The sequence below is a fragment of the Solanum dulcamara genome, chromosome 11 (genome assembly GCF_947179165.1).
Source record: "Solanum dulcamara chromosome 11, daSolDulc1.2, whole genome shotgun sequence".
NCBI lineage: Eukaryota > Viridiplantae > Streptophyta > Magnoliopsida > Solanales > Solanaceae > Solanum > Solanum dulcamara.
Genome location: NC_077247.1, coordinates 56,856,172 through 56,874,070, shown reverse-complemented (window position 1 = coordinate 56,874,070; position 17,899 = coordinate 56,856,172). Strand labels below are relative to the sequence as shown.

The 17,899-nt window shown below is 32.2% G+C and overlaps 2 protein-coding genes and 1 pseudogene across 2 annotated transcripts; 1 reads left to right on the top strand and 2 right to left on the bottom strand.

The window, feature by feature from the left end:
• Positions 1-4,016: 4,016 nt before the first annotated feature.
• On the top strand, positions 4,017-6,880 carry LOC129875134 (succinate dehydrogenase [ubiquinone] iron-sulfur subunit 2, mitochondrial-like; annotated as a pseudogene).
• A 1,635-nt stretch (positions 6,881-8,515) lies between these two features.
• LOC129873233 (uncharacterized) lies at positions 8,516-10,247 on the bottom strand. The gene has a single exon (XM_055948281.1). The coding sequence runs from the start codon at positions 9,841-9,843 to the stop codon at positions 8,902-8,904; it is 942 nt and encodes a 313-aa protein (XP_055804256.1). The 5' UTR covers positions 9,844-10,247; the 3' UTR covers positions 8,516-8,901.
• A 5,109-nt stretch (positions 10,248-15,356) lies between these two features.
• Positions 15,357-15,948, bottom strand: LOC129874147 (uncharacterized). The gene has a single exon (XM_055949389.1). It carries the CDS (start codon positions 15,888-15,890, stop codon positions 15,627-15,629), a length of 264 nt encoding a protein of 87 aa, XP_055805364.1. The 5' UTR covers positions 15,891-15,948; the 3' UTR covers positions 15,357-15,626.
• Between the last annotated feature and the right edge of the window lie 1,951 nt (positions 15,949-17,899).

Below are 17,899 nucleotides of genomic sequence, written 5' to 3'. Positions count from 1 at the left end.
ACAACAGCATATGCAAAAATAGCCTCGAAAGAAATTATAAAATTTCCACCACGAGAAAAATAACAACTACTGCATAGTAGTACAACCTCCACAACAACAAAATTAAGAAGGCTAGCCCATAAAAGGTTGATTATATATATTACTTTTTCATTAATCAAGTTAAGAAAAATAACAAGGTCTTTAAACAGTCCTCCGAATGATCAACATTCAACACAAAAGAATCATATACCCAATTGTCACCAGAGAAAGATCACTTAATTGTTTGCATAAAAGTGTGATTAAATACAAAAAAAAGTCAATAGCATAATCCAAAAGTACTTCAGGTGAAGCAGCAGCAAAAACATGAAAATTAACAACCAAAGAGAAAAACAGTTGCATTATGAATTTCAATTGCAACATCCAAACTAATCAATGCTCAAGGTTGTGCTCAAGAATCCGATCACTGGTGCTAAAAGCTGATTTAGAAACAACAATAGAAATAGAAAAAGAACATCTCTTGCCAACCTAGAAATAATTGGATATCTAGCCGAAGAAACTTTTCACCAAGCCAAAATATCTAACTCTTTGGTCTTTTCCAAATCATCTACCAAGTACTTCTCAAGTTCTGATTTATTTTCAGTATTGTCTTTATCTGCCAAATATTTCTCCCATTGTGATTGCCACATTTCGTCACTATGCATGGTATCAATTTCATCATTCAAGCTTGTTTGACCACTAATTTTATCGGTATGAGTCTCACAAAAAGAATTAATGTAGTAATCATACAAGCGACTCAAAGTATCCATCACCTTTTTTGATTTTTCGGCTCCCACCAAATAACCATAAGAGTTTTAAACAGATATTCCACATATTTCAACTTGTATCGAGGATCCAAAACAACAACAATGAATAATAACTTGTTCATACTTTCAAAAGTACCCAGTATTTATTAAATTTAAGCTCCATCTTTTTAGCTATGCCACTCAAAATAGAATCTTCATTACGAACATATTTGCAAATTATCTTTTAAAGATTAAAGATCTCATGGAAGAAAGAATTGGAAGTAACATATGAAGTTCCTGAGAATTTCAAAGTTATCTGATAGAAAATCTCAAGGAACTTAATGAAAACTTTAACATTCTTCCAATCATCTATCGATGGAAGCCCTCCCACATTATTTGTTTCTAAACAATACTTGAGGTACTTGTGATCACCATCATACATTCTTGAAAATGCCCTTTCAAATTTTACAAATGTATCTAGCATCATATATGTGGAGTTCTACCTAGTCTCAATATCTAAAGTCAAAAGACCATGAGTATCAATCTTAACCTTCTCGACAAATGACTTAAAGGAATCAAACCTCCAGCTGAGGACTTAACATATTTGATAGCATTTCTTACTCGAGAAATAGACTCATTTTGTTCACCGAGTCCTTCTTTCACGATCAAATTAGAATATGAGCATTACATCTAACATGTAAGAACTCATTTCCTAAGATGCCTCATTTTCAATCCTCAAATTTTCTCTTCAAGTGTTTAATTGCAGAATCATTAGCAGTTGCATTATCTAAGGTCACCGTGAATATGTTATCAATTTCCCAATCAAATAAGCACGTCTAAATCCCCTTAGCAATTGTTTCATCCTTATGATCTAATGTTTGAAAAATGTTGAGAATTTTCTTTTTCAGATTCCACTCATCATCGATCCAATGGGCAGTGCCAACCATATAAGTTACATTTTGAAGTTATGTCCACGTATCACTAGTAACACATACACGTTGATTATGAATAAGCTTTTTAAACTTTTCTTTCTCTTCTTGATATATTTTCAAACATTGTCTAGCAACAGTCAAGTGAGAAGGTAATTGAAAATTAGGCAAAGCAACTGCCATTAATATCCTAAAACCTTCCCCTTCAACAACTTTAAAAGGTTGTTCGTCAATAATGACAAATTCAGCAATGTTTGTGCTCATTTTCTACAGTACATGTACAATATGCTTGTGCTCCTTTTTTAACTATCTTGATGCTTGATTGATTTCTGTCAATAATTTTAAGAGGAGAATTAAAACAAACCTCATTTAAATGTCTCCATAGCGTTGAGGTCTCATTCGTACTTTCAGAATCAAAGTTACTAGTACAGTAGTTACATTTCGCCATTTTCCTACCCCATTTATCAAGATATTCAGTATAGTGTTTTCAAACGCCGGATGTTCTCCTGTCACCACTCACAAGGCTATGATCAGGGTCGCAAAGAGTTGTTTGTTTTTGCTTTTTAACATGATTGGGAGTAATATCACGAGTTTTATCACCATCAAGCTCAGGTTCCAGCAAAGTAGTTGGAGATACTTTGTTGGTTACCTCCACTGGCTCCACCTCTTTTTGAGTAGTTGTAGTTTCAATCTGAAAAAAGTATTCAAAAATCTAAATAAATAAAAAAATCCAAAATCATTAGATAAAAACTAAATCAACAGAAAAAACATAAATCAGTGGAGAAAATCTAAAATAACAGAGAAATAAAATAAAAAAAACATACAAGATGAAAAACTAGAGAAGCAATTCATTCAAGTAAAACTTCAAAGACACAAAAATAATTACACAAACAAAGAGTAGGGAACATACAAAAAGTAACCAAAAAAGTAAAAGAAAGAAAAAGTTACAGACTTACATCAATTGTTATCGTGAGAGACTGAGAGCAGAATAGAGGTCTATAGGGTTTGAGAGGAAATAAGAGGGAACTGAAAATCTAACGAGGGAAAAATTTATTTATGCTATATATTCAGTAAGAATTTTTTATTTTACTTTAAACGTAAATGGGCTTGGGGAACATGAGCTAGACTTTTTTCTTGGAATGGTCCTAAATTATGAAGAAGTTAAAAAATAGATAAAGTTTAATAAATATATATAAATATATATAATATTTTAAATATGTACATATTTATCGGTTCGGTTCGGTTTAACTGGGTTTTCTTTATGGGTAACACCAAACCAAATCAAATGTTATCGATTTTTAAAAATCTAAAACCAAACCAAACAAAACTGAATCGATTTTCGGTTTATTAAATCAATTTAACTTGATTTATCGGTTCAAATCGGTTTTTCGGTCTTGTTCAAACATCGTTTGCCTGAGTGAAGCAATCTTGACAAAGACAATTTATTTAATTCTGACATGTTAAATTGTTAACAATTAATCCCAAAGATTAGTGTTACCAAGTTATACCCTCTCAATTCTAACCTTAAAAAAGAGGAAGAAAAACTAATTATATAAGAAATTTGGACGTTCATCGTTTTATATACATAAAAGTAAACTTAACTTTTTTTATATGTTCTTTATTTTTATTTTTACTCTTCAATTGCAGTTTTGTGCTTTAGAAACAAATGTTCCTCCTTCAATTTTTGTTAAAAAGAAAAAGACGGAATTCCTCAATAATAAAAAAAAGAGACAACCATAATTTTAGTGTATTTTTGCTCAAAAATAACTGATGAACATTAGCCAATTTTTTCTTAAAAGAATTTTTTGAAAGAAAATAATTTGCGTACATTTTTATCCAAAAATAATCGACAGAAGTCTGTCCATTTTTGCTTATTTTACTAATGATAATTTTTGTAGTTTCTACTATTTCTAATCTATTTTTAAAGTTGGTACAATTTTTTGAGGTGTAATTTTTGATATTTTTTAATATCTTTTTAGTGATTAGTGTAGTGTTTTGTGTTGCATATTTTAAGATGTGATGATATTTTTTTGATAGTTGTAATTAAATTCATTTTTTTCATAGTTCCATCAAATATTATAGAATTCCGTAAATATTTTGCCTAAGCCTATTAATAGTGTTACTTTTTGGCAATCTGAAATGACCAAAACTAATACAAGTGCATGCTTAAGGAATTATTTTAAACTTACCCTCAAACACAACGGACTATTTTTGATAACTTTGACTAATTTAAAGGATCAAAACTGTGAAGTATATACTTAAGGGACTGTTTTAACGTACACTCAACAATAAGGACCATTTTTGCCATTTTATCTGAAAAACAAAAGAAGTGATTTTATGTAATAGGAAGATGAATAGCATGTATTTAGCTTGGTATTCATCAATGGCGACTGGACTAATCCGACAAGCTATTTCTAGGGTTCAGTCATCATCGCCGGCGGTGAGGTTATTCGTCGCCCGAGCTCACGCTTCGGACGCCAAATCCCTGAAGGTGCCCAATTTAATTTCAAATTTACCGATGGAATCCAGATAGCCCAGATACCCGAGCTCCATGAATACAAAGTCGATCTGAAGGAATGCGGCCCTATGGTATTAGATGCCCAAATCAAAATCAAGAATGAAATCGACCCTTCACCTTACCTTCAGAAGATCCTGCAGACAAGGGATTTGTGGGTCCTGTGCCATGAACATCGACGGTTGTAATGGACTCGCTTTTTTGACCAAGATCTCGTCGGATTCTGATTCGACGATTATGCCATTGCCACATATGTTTGTGATTAAGGATTTGGTGGTGGATATTACTAATTTCTATAATCAGTATAAGTCCATTGAGCCTTGGCTTAAGAGGAAAACACCTGCACCAACGCCTGGGAAGGAGATACCTCAGAGCAAGAGCGATAGGGCTAAGTTGGACGGGATCTATGAGTGTATTCTCTGTGCTTGCTGTAGTACATCATGTCCTAGCTACTGGTGGAATCCCGAGTCTTATCTTGGTCCTGCTGCACTCCTCCACGCCAACCGGTAATGTTTCCTTGATTCTTTTTCATGTTTAGCTCTTCCTTTTTTGCCTTTACCCTCTATTTGATTGTTATATTCTGGTTGCGTTTGGATCAAATTATAAGTTAAAAGTTACCTATAGTCCATGGGTGGAGTTAAGTGGTTCCTCTCGTGTTGGTGGTAAGTAGTAGGTAACTTGTGAAATTAGTCGAGTGAACATGATTAGTAAAGATTGAAACTTTTTGGAAGTACAACAAAATGTATGGTACTTGTGCTTAAATGTAATAGGCTGGGCATAAATTTTATTTGAATTGATTGTATCAGATTAAGAAAGTTGTTTTCCTTTTAGATATGAAATGAATCTCATTTCTATGAGTTGAAGGTACATATTAAAATACTATGCAACTTTTTGAAGAAGTTTGATGAATCATATGCTGAAGGATCTTATTGTATGGTAAAGCCGTGCAATTTCTGTGAACTCTTGGTCATTGGATCTTATTCAGAGTCATCTTATCAATAGGCTACTTTGAAACATATTAATTTTCTCAACTTACTAATCTTGGTTCATTTCTTTGTTGCTTGTTTCTAACCTATGGCATTCTTTAATTTGACTCAAAATTTAAGAATATCTGTCCAGTATCTCGTTTTGCCAATATATCTTTCAGCTTTTTAATTTTTCTGTGCTCTCCTTCGCATAGAAAACCTAACTAATGTGCAAAGAAAAGTTAGGTTTTAGAGCCCGTTTGGATTGGCTTATAAGTTGCTTATAAGCTGTTTTCAGTTTTTTTGAGTGTTTGGTTGCCCGACTTAAAGTCATTTTGTGCTTAAAATAAGCTCAAAAAAATAATTGGGTTTGTTTGACTTAGCTTATCTAAAACAGCTTATCAACTGAAAACAACTTATAAGCCAAAAAAATAAGTTGGGCTAAACATTATGCGCAGCTCTCTCATTCCCTCTGCTGCCTGCACCACCACAAGTAACAATTCTTCTTGGAGCACTCCGCTCCTGTTGTGCTGATCCTTCCTCTCTAGAGAAATCAGCTTTTCAGCTCTCATATTAGCTGCAGGGGTAGACCTACATTATGTCTGGTGGGTGCTCAAGCACCCATTGTCTGTTATTCTTTCTCAGTGTGGAAATTTCAAGTGAGGATGGAAAATGCTCATATCACGTTCTGCGCTTGTTGTCATTCAAAAAAATGACAATAAATGTCTATGAAAGGACCTTTTTCTATTCAGTTCTACAAAAATGGAAATATATTATGTCAAAGGGAATATTAAAGAGATGCTATTACCCGCGGGGCAAACTCAAGGGATGCGCTTTAGGTTAGTATCTTTGCCAAACTGCCTTTGGAATTATATGATTTACGTGCTCAGAGATGTAGAACATTATTTACCTAGGTCATTTGCGGGGAGAAGAGTTTTAAATTTCTATACTTGCCTTGATTCAGAAGGGGAGCCTTGGAGTAACTGGTAAAGTTGCTGCCATGTGACCAGGAGGTCACGGGTTCAAGCCTTGGAAACAGCCTCTGGCAGAAATGCAAGGTAAGGCTGCGTACAACAGACCCTTGTGGTCGGGCCCTTCCCCGGACCCTGCGCATAGCGGGAGCTTAAGTGCACCGGGCTGCCCTTTTTATACTTGCCTTGATTCTCTTAAGAGTTTTGGATTGTTAATAAGTTGTTCTACCTCATTAAACCTACTATCCATTGCTATGTTAGATGCTGCTCATAATTATCTGTACTGAAAGGGGTTATCTCTTCTTTTAAATGTAGATGGATCATGGATACCCGTGATGAATATACTCAGGAGCGCCTGGGTGCAGTTAATGATGAATTCAAGCTTTATCGCTGCCATACTATTTTGAACTGTTCTTGTGCTTGCCCAAAGGGATTAAATCCTGGGAAGCATATTCAGAACATCAAGCGCCTGGAGATGGCATCTTGAGCCTGCAGTGTAGTGTTCCAGTCTCTTCTGCTAACATTGATTTTGGAGGACCTGTTTCTCAAAATAATGTATGCACAGATTGTAATTTGCTCTCTGAGATCTTTGTTTTATACTAGGGTGATACCCTTCCCCAAACCCTGTGTGAATGTGGGATTCTTTGTGCACCGGATTGCCCTAATTCCGAGATGAAAGGTGCATCTCACCTAAATATAATACTGTATTTACATCATCTTAATAATTCAATTGCCTGTATTTTGGTTGCATTGACAACTGAAGATTCTGAATAGGCCAATTAAGGTATGTATATGACAACAACATTCCTTAGGAAAATTCGACAAGTAGAGTTCAGAGAGGGTAGTATTACAGCCTTGGAAGAAAAAGAGAATATCTGTAACATAACTAATAGTATGAGAGCCGAAGCAAAGGAAATAATTGTATGAAAGCCGAAGCAAAGGAAACAAGTAATAATAAGAAGTATAAGAAATGTGTATACAGATTTATAAATTAATCTATTATAGCAAATCAATTTTTTCCCCTGAATTATCAATTAATGCTTTCTATAAAGATTAGCTTGAAATTACCTCATAAAAACTTCTTCAATATAAAATTTTTTATATAGTCGATGGTAAAACTTAAACTTTATTGAATGCTTTAGTTTGTTTCGTTTCCTCCAAAATCAAAGCACTAAAAATGTAAATTTACCCATACTTTTGGGTTTTATTCGTTTGACTTCCTAAAATATGAAAGGGACGATATAAACGAAAGTAAAGGTCCACGGAAACCGGTAGAAAGAACATACCAACTTTATATTTTTCAAATTCAAATTTAATTAGCTGGTCAACAGGTTTCTGTCTAAACACTAGGTTCCACTGGAATTTGATCATAATTTTTCTAACAAATATAATCACACACTGAAAATTGCAAAACTTTTTTTTATATCGTTAGTATTAGAAAAAAATGTCGGCGAGACATCATTCTCTGCTTATTAAACCTAATTGACTTATGAACGATGGTTGTGGTGGGATGAATAAGATCACTTCATCCTTAATCGAAAATCTCTGCTTCGAGCTCTGAGTAAAGAAAAAAAATCATGTAAGGAAGCGGTTCCATGTAAATGGATTTTATGCGGTGTGAATTCAGATTAGTAATTAGTGAAATGGGAATTTGTGTTTTGGTTGTATTCACCACTGATTAGGACAATCGATTCGAGGAATCTTGAGTACAAAAACGAAATGTTAAGACTCCAATGACAACCTAGAATATGTTCAATCTTAATCAGTCCTTATTAGCCAAGTCTTTATTCTGGAGAATATATAAAATATCCCCAGATCGTCCTATATAATTTCTAATGGCTCATTGCTCTTCTGTTGTCTCTTTAAGCCTTGTAGTGCCACTCCAAGGTGGTTGTACATTTAATAGAAATCTATAAATGACACTCACTCACTCACAAACTTTGTGGTGCCTGAGTGATATATGAAGATACTTTAACCTGCAAGTAAAAGAGTTATCTACTCAAATGATCTTTCGGTCTATCTTACTTGTCGGTTATTAAAAATAATTGATCTAAAATATTTCTCATTTTAAAAAACCAAGATATAATATAAATTCGGAGAGAAACTAATGTAGTACTAAAAGGAAGAGCAATATAACCATAATATTCTTTTGGTTAATATTTTCTTAAGAAACATGCAAAATACAAAAGGTAAAATGGATCAAAAAGAATAATTGTTTGCTGGCAATATCTCAATTTTCTTTTTCAATTTTCCTGACATTGAAGATATTTCAATTTTCATTGGATACTTGACATTTATGGTTACTTAAATATCTGCCTCGTGGTTGTAGACAAATTTGAAATACCCAGATGGAACTGGAAATTAAAATCCCGCATAGAAAAAGTAGTAAAACAATTTCATGAAAGTTCACACTTTAATCATGACGAGCAATAGCATCATCAACCACGCCACAAAATTCCCACATCTATTCACTACAACTCACAGCTTTCCACTCATCACGGCCTTCCCATCTTCAATTATTAATTTTACTCAAAGACAAAAAATAATGGTCATTATTTAATCACAATTCACATCAAACACCTTAGCTTTAATTTACTTTTTTTTTTGTTCTTTTTACATTATAATTGCGTCCTCAATTAATTAACTTCATGATTTCACTACGCAAAAAAAAAGCAACAACAACAAAAAAAAGAAGAAGTCAACATTACTTAAAAGAAGGAAAAAAAAAACAAGCTAAGCATGCGTGATGCTTTGAAATCTTTATGTTTCATCTGATGGACCTTCTAGTGAAAGTTGCTTTAACCACTCAAACGTTCGATGACGCGACATTGCTTGTTTTTTTGTCGCTTTGATATTCTCTGATGAATTCTTCTTATCTTCATCTTCATGTTCATGGTCCCCGGTGGCTTTTCTTATTTTCTTAATTGTACTTCTACTGTTCACGATAGGAACTGTTTCTACTGCATTTGCTGAACATTTGCAGCTGCCAAGTGAAAATCTCTGTTTCTTTTTCTTGCTTAGTATAATTTTCATTCTATTATCATTATTGCTGAAGCTGCCGCTGCTGCTACTGCTGGTGCTATTTCGACTTCCGGAAATATCTCTGTTTCCTCTGTTTTTCAGATCTTGTAATGCAATTTCTGGTGGAGTCACTAGACCAACACGAAAAAGACTCCACAATGCTGATTTTCGAGTTGAATTGTTGACATTTGATTGAATATTAACTTTAGAAAATCGAACCTGAGGTGTTGGACTAGGATGTGAATGAAATTGATTTCGAATCTTAGGCATGTATTTCGTGTTGAAATTAGAAGAACTGCCACTGCTAGATGAACGTTGGCTTCGAATACTGCTACTTCTACTACTTGAATTTGTGTCATGACAATTGCGCCGATCACTTGGCAAACTAATTGAATGACGGAGAGGCAATATTCGGCCTTTGTAGAAAATTTCATCTGCCGTACACATCTCTGATCCTTTCAACAAATTACCACCAGAAGAGTTAAAATCAAAATCTTCTAATTGGGCGGCTTCTTCACTAGTACTTCTAGAAGCTTCTTTCTTCGTTTGGTTCTCTTCATTGTTCGGAAGATCACACAGTGATAATGCTTCTTCTTCTTCGCCGTCTTCGTCTTCTTCTAATTCCTTTTCTTGTTCTTTTAGGAGAACAATTTCTTCGCTTTCCGTCGTAATTTTCATCATTTTTTCTTGTTCTTCTTTTGGTCGATGTTGAAAGAGGACAGTTATAAAGAGGGAGACAAATGGGAGGTGAAGGAATAAGCTTGCAGGCGACAATAGAAAATTGTTCGTTTCTTGTTTATAAGTCAAGAATACTATTTGGGTGCAAATAAAGCCGGCCTTTTTTTAGCAGAGCGTGGAGCTTTTTTAAGTCTTTTCTCTGCCTATCAAATGATTATTGTGGAGAAAAATAAAGTTGGGCTTCTGAGTTACTACTTGGGAAGAGTGAGGATGATGGTGGGGACTACTTTTAATTTAACAATGCATGCATTTGAATGGTATTAATTTAAATAGATTGTATTATAAAATAAGTGTATGGATTTGGCTGCGATATTTTTTGAAATTTTGAAAGGGATCCTTTTTGTTTGGACTTTAAATGGTGAATTGAACTACCAGACATAATAATTGGTATGAATGTTGTCGTTGTTAAGAAGAAGGTGACACTACAAATAGCAATTGATATATATAGTTACAATGGCACGCAACCACCTCTATATAAATAGGTAGATTGTAATGTTTGATGGAGACAACTAAAATATTTGAGAGGAATTTTTAAGAAGTTCGGTGAGTTTCTTAATTGTGTTAACGTTACTTTGTGAGTGGTAAAGTGGCATATGGTTCGGTGGTTGTGGATATCTTTTTAAGGATATTTCGTAATGTTTTGTTTTACTATAAAGGATTGTTATATGTTTTCCTCAATAATAAAGAGTAATTATAATAGTTACATTTGGTTTATCATTTAAGGAAATAATTGTCGCAAGATTTAATATAATCTTTTGTCGGTTTACCTAAAGTTCGTATTGGTAGTGCATCAGAGTAACTAATGAATAAAAATCAATAAGTTTGCAATATGTACCGATATAATTATACATTCATCGCATAAAAATTCTTACATTATTATTCTCTACAAAAAAAAACGATTGAATATATTATGATCTACGCGTAGCTATATCGTGAATAAAACTAAGGCAAAGTATTTAATTGGGTGAATTGACATGAATGTTTTTTCATGGAAAGCTTGTGATCCTAAATTGTGAATCTTGCTTGGTCTCTTTATATTCACTTGTCTTGTTTGCCTACTCTCAAGGCAAGGTATGGCCAGATGTCACCAGCTTTTTCCTACCACAAAAGAGCTTGTGGTTCTCTTGCTTCTTTTTTTTTAAACTTTTTTTTTTACGTTACTACTACTATTTTTTTCCCATCTAATTGAAATTTATCAATTAAAACATATATATTGTGTCGGTTGAAAAAGATGACGCTCCTATGTGTGTTTTTGATTAAGGTTAAATAACTCTTAATGATACAAAAACAATTTCTTCTTACTTTTACTACGGATAAAACACAATATCATCTAAAGGGTTGTTATGTATTATTTCATAATGTATCGTATTGTATTGTATTGTATCGTATTGCATTGTTTTAATGAATACAATGTTTGGATAGATAATAGATTGTACCGTTCTCTGTCGTTACATAATGTACATCAACAATTTGAATGATAAACCTACAAGAAAAGTAAGGAATGTCGTATAACAATTATGAAAATGCAGTATAAGAATAAAATAGGATTATTAAATAATAAGACAAATTAAGAAGAGAATATTTGTAACACCCCAATTTTTTTTCCGCCAAGACTCTAACCATTCTTCATATGCGTATAGACTCGAACTGAATGACTTCTAATTGTATATATGAGTTAGGATCAATTACTAAGTATTTGAAGAGTATTATACGTGGTTTAGGGTCATAAGGGATCTCTAACATCAAGTCAAGCCCAAAGAATTTCTATCGCCTAAATTTTCGTATGAGACCATATAAGGGTCAACTTAAAACGACCATATATCCTAGAATATAACGAATTGGGTGTCCCATGACCTATCAAATTAAAGGTCTTTGAGTATTCTTTCCAACGCCACTAAAATTGTATTTTTGGAGTTCGGAGTAAAAAGTTATGTCCAGATAACCAGAAGGGTACGCGATCAGTCCGCGTCGCGGACTTGACCAATTTTGTTTCAACTTAAAATTTTGGAGAAAAATGAATTATGGAGGAACAACTCCTCGACACGGACTTGTTCCACCATAGTTCAAATTTCTGCTCTTTTTTAATTTTTGGAGAGGCTTTTCAGTCTTTTCTCCACCTTTCCCAACCTAACCCACTACGTTTTAGGGATAAAATCCGCCCTTTATCCGTATTCCAGGGGAGTTTTCTTCTCATTCACCCTTAGAACTTTTGAGAGAAGAGATGTGAGAGGAGAAACAGAGCTAGGATTCAAGATCTTTAAGCTAGGTCTTTGATTTTCGATGAGATAATCTTCATTCCAGGTATGTAAGGCTATTCACAACGTTGGACTAAGTTCATACTCGTGCTCTACATCTTCATTGATTCGAGTTGAGTTGAGTTTTGAGGCTCCATGAATTGAGTTCTTGAGTTATCTAAAATTTCTATTGAGTTTTTGTATATAAATGCATATGTATTGATGATGTCTTTGAGTTGAGTATTTGAGGTATACATTCATGTATTCATTCACATGAACCCAAGATGAGATTTTATTTTTGTCATAATTTGCCTTGAGGTTGAGATTGATGGTTTTCATGTATAAATAAAGTATTGCTCTCAAAGTGAGATGATGCATATTTTAATGAGTTTGATGAAATTGATCATAGAATTAAAGAAGGATTTTGGAGCAAGATATTTGATGATGATGTAAATGATCATTTTTTAAAAAAAGTGAAATGGTTGATGAAGAGATAATGTTGATGATGATGTTTTGAAATGTAATGAATTGGAGTCTAATGTAACTACATGATATGATTTGCATAATTCGATTTGACTTGAGTTTTATGAGCATTTTGAGTATAAATGATTGTTTGAGTTGGAGTTTTGGAAAGGTATGATTTAAGTTTGAGAAGTCTCTTAATTACTATTTTGAGCATAATTATTTTGAGTATAAACGAGTTGAACATTATTACATTAAAACATCTATTTTGAGATTGAGTTGAAGAGTTAAAAATTATGTTTTAAATGCATTCATTGAGTTGAGATTGTATCAAATTTAAAGAGAAGAGTTTGATGATTGAGATAGTTGATTTTGATGAGAGACTAATAAGACCAAATGAGCATTTTGAGTATTTTACTCACCTGATAGATGTGAGCATATTGAGTCTTAGGAGGAGTATCGAATACCAAATTGGGTAAGAGTAAGTAATAACTCGAACTCAATAACTATGTAGCCAGCGTAGAAAAGGATTGAACCGTTAAAGTAGGATGTTTCCCTATTTCATTGTCCTGACATGATAGGACTTGATTGATTGTTGGATCCATGATTTGTTGATTCGTTCATATCCTGACAAAGTATTGAACGGATGTGACAATAATATCGGCTTGTTGTACATCACTGTCTCATAGGTGATGGTTGTCGGTTAGAGAAACTCCCAAATTGAGTGAATTGGGCATGATATGATCGATTTGATTGAGATTGTAGATAATTGAGTCGAATTGTAAAACGTTGCTAAATTCTAATTTGCATATCTATTGAGTTGAGTCCTTTAACTTTATTGTTGAGTTGATTGTATATGATTGGATTTGATTAGATTAGATTGCATATGATTGGATTGAATCGGATTGTATATGATATGATTGAATAGGATTGTATATGATCGAATTGGATTGTACATGATTGAATTGGATTGTATATGATTGGTCTCTGTCTAAACTGTATTTTTACTTTAGACTTATGACACCTGATTGAGTCTCTCACCTTCCGATTTGAGATATCTGAACTGATATTATTCTACCTTGATGCATGTTTCATTCGGCCATATTACATAATCGTACATTTCATGTACTGACGTCCAATTGGACCTGCATCGTTTCATGATGCAGAGATATGTTTAAGAGATCATCAATAGGCGCACCGTTGAGGATCTGTTCACACTCACCTTATGGGTGAGTCCTCTCCTACATTCGAAGGATACCACTTCTGTTATTCTTGCGTTGAGTTTAGTCTTTTCATTCCGATTTGAGGTAGCCGTGAACCTGTGGCTTCATAGACTAGATAATGATAGATCGACTGAGTATTTTATTTCCTTGAATTATTCTTGTCAGACTATTTTAATGACATAGATTGAAGTTCGATTTGTTGGCCCATGACCTTTCTTCCTTGACCTAGATTGTTGATTGGAATTGCCCACCTAATTATCTCTCTATTTTAAGTCTTCCGCTGATTGAATGAATGAACGAACGGACAGATGTGTAATCAGGCTAAGTGGTTCACTTGGGAGCCAGTAATGATTTCTGAGTGCTGGCAATGTTTAGGGTACCCTTCAGAAGCGTGACAATATTAAGGTAACAATGTGATCATACCAAGTTGGTTGTTACAAAATAAGACTTTTCGTTGTTACTTCACCATAAATTTAAATGATACAATACAATGAAATTTAAGTAACAATCAAAATAAATATTGTATCTAAACTAACAATACAATATAATACAACGGATAACACCCATCCAAACAAGATGTAATGGAAATTGCGTGAGCTTAGCAGTTAATCTTTATAAAATTGAATTACTTATATTTTCATCTGGACAGGAAATTAACAATTTTCAAATAACTAAAGAAAGCTACTTTTAAGTCGTATCAATCTTATTAAGTATTGCTGAATCTTTCTGTTACTTAACAAAAGGTCAGCTCATAGCTTTCACTCTGGTTGATCAAATTGCAAGATTAACAAAAGAAATTTCTAATTTTGGAATGTAGCTCGCAATTACGGGAAGTTCTTCCTTTTTAAAATAAAAATGGGGTAGAAGAAAGTGACATAGGAAGGACTAACAAAGTGGGAAATTGAACCACTTCGTCATCAAGAATTGAATAATATAAAAAGGAAGTTCTTTTATTCCTATCGCATTTAGTAACAATGTGAAAATTTATGTAATCAACAACTGAGCTACAAAAATTTCCTAGCAGAACGAATTTAGTTGATTTTAGGATGAATACTACTCATCTTTTCACTTTAAGAACACTATTTTCTTCTAACAACTTGAAAGGACAAAAAAGGAAACAGATAACGAATTTGTGACAGAAGAAGATCAAAAGGATTGGCTATTGTAACACTCTTTAATTTTATAAATGTTCATGGCGAACACAACGTTGAACTATATATGTTTAGTGGTGTAACAAAAACTTAATATCTTATTTAGTGAATGTCACTTTCTATGATAACTTTTGTGTCTTCTTTACTTTCCATACATTTTTGTTCGCTTCTTAATGTGATGTTTAAACTAATTTTAGTATGAAATGTTTTCGTTGTAATTTATTTAGCTTTCAAAATGAGTGACTTTATCAAAGAGAAACATGGAAATTAATTTGAGACGAAGAGAATACCTTCTATTATATAATGAAAATAAATGTCCATTCATGGGTAATCAAAACTTAACAAAAGAAAAACGAATAGATCCATATATTGGATGAACTTGTAAATCCAAATAATCAATACGTAAGAGCCAAGACTTGCAATAATCTCATGAAAACATAATTAAGTTCGAAAATATGAATGCGGGTTATTTTTTTCTAATTAGATTTATTAAGTTACAAGACAATGAAACATAAAAAGGAACAATATAAACAAACCCAATAGAGACGAATCTAAGATCTAGAATCGCCAATTCAGAACGATCTTATTATTATTGTGTATAATATATTTTATGAATTCAGTGTTCGAGATTCAACTATATCTGTAGCAACTAAAAATTAAGGGACACCTTGTCGATTGATGGTATCAATAACAGAAAGCTGAGATTGAGCAGAGGCATCACCACCAGCCAGTGTCGGGGCATCGGTAGAACTGGCAGCACCACGCCCAAGAGTTGGCTGTTGATGGCCTTGTGTTCCATACCCCTGTTTCTTGTAATCCTCCAAATCTTTATATTGTGTGTATGGACTTGTATCCACTGGCAATCCTTCTAACGTACTCTTATCTACACATCCTTTATTAGTATCTGTTTGCTTTTCCATTTTTTTTTATCTCTATCCACTCTGTCAAATCAATCTTTGCATTTGTTTTTGGACTTTTCCAATGGTTTGCATCATATATATATATATATATTTAGGCTTTTCTGTTAGTGATATGGTGTTGACGCGTGTTTGTTTTCGTGTCAGGAAGTTGGATGAGGTGTAAGCATTTCCGAATGCAAATCTGCTCCTCTTATATATTATTTCAAATATCAATTTATTGATGAAGAATTAAACTTCTATCATATTTATACTTGACATGATTTATTATTAATATAAAAATTTACTTTGTAAAATATTCCTTTTTTAAAGGCAAAATCAGGTTATATTCTCCGTTAGTTTCAGTTAATGAAAAGTTTCTAGACATATTTTTTTAATTAAAAAAATGAATTTTTGAAAAACGCTTAATGTATAATAAGACTTTTGAAACATTTGGATCCAATTACAACATTTGTGCGGCCATTATAATTAGACTTCTTTTTTACCGCAAGACTGATTAGCTTTGTGGGGAATGGGAGCGATTTGAAGCGATCAAGACTCGAGTAAATTATTAAAAGTGAACTGACATCAGTGTGGTTCAATAAAATGAATGATCTAAAGCTAAAATTTAGAAAAAGAGAGTTATGATTATTTAATTTAGCAAAAAGACTAAAATATGTTATTGAACTTTGAAAAAAGGTGCACATATGTCATCCGTTAAAAGTTTGATTTATTTATATCATTTTTATTTGAAAAAAGACTGATCCATACCATTATTTGTTAACTAAAAGGGCATAAATAAGCCAGACTTTTAACCAATAGCATAGACACGTTTTTTTTCAAAGTTTGATAACATATTTGAACATTTTTCATTTTAAAAAATAATTTAATTAATGACGTGACCGAATCATAATGGACCACGTGTACAAAATAATTTTGCAAAATAAAAAATATTTTTAGTTAACAAATAATGGCATGGATGAGCCTTTTTCTCAAATAAAAATGGTATAAATGAACCAAACATTTAACAGATGACATAGACGAGCTTTTTCTCAAAGTTCGATGACATATTTGAGTCTTTTCCCTTTAATTTTTATATATAAAAAAATATTGCAATTGATTATAAGTTAATAATTATTTTTTCTTTGGTATAACATTTCTTCTAATATTTGTAAGAAAAAAATAGGCATATATAAATTATTGTACGTTATATGACAACACAAATATTTAAACATCTTTTATTGATTATAATCTTGAAAACTTTTTCAATAGAATCAATTGTTATATAAAATATCAAAATAATTCTAAAAGTGTTTTTAAAATAAAATTAAGACTTAACTTTATTGAATATGCTAATTAGAGTATTATTTTTTACTTATATAATATTTCATAATACTTTTAATTACAAAAATCAATATTATAGTGATTGTTACCTTTATAAGACATTCAAAGTTAATATTTTTTAAAATTTAGTTAGAAATCTAATTAGTTTGAGCTTGAAATGTTTAATAAAATATCTCAAAGAATTGAAGACAGTCTTACAAAGACAATATTAAAATATGGTTGATTCAAATTGAAGCAAATTAGATAAATTAAGAAATAAAAAATAATTGTAAATTTAATTGTGTACAATTTTTAATTATAATTACATCTATAATAAATTTTCAAAAAGATGAGCATAATAATTAGTATCTCTCTGTCCCATATCAGTTGATCATCTTACTAAAAATACTTGTCCCATATTAGCTGTCCACCTTACTAGATCAAGAAAACATTACTTATTTTTTTTTTATATATTACCCTTGTAATTAATTCTTTTTGAAAGTATTCACATTTGTTTGTAAAATTTTCAAAAAGTTTTTTAAGCGGTGAAATAGTAAAATTATCTTTTAATTTTTAATTTCTTAATATGTGTATAAAAAGAAAAATGATTAACTAATATAGTAAGAGATTAGCAACAAATTATTAATTTTTTTTTAATTAATACTCCCTTCGTTCATTTTAGTTTCGGTCTGACACAATCTTTAAAAAAA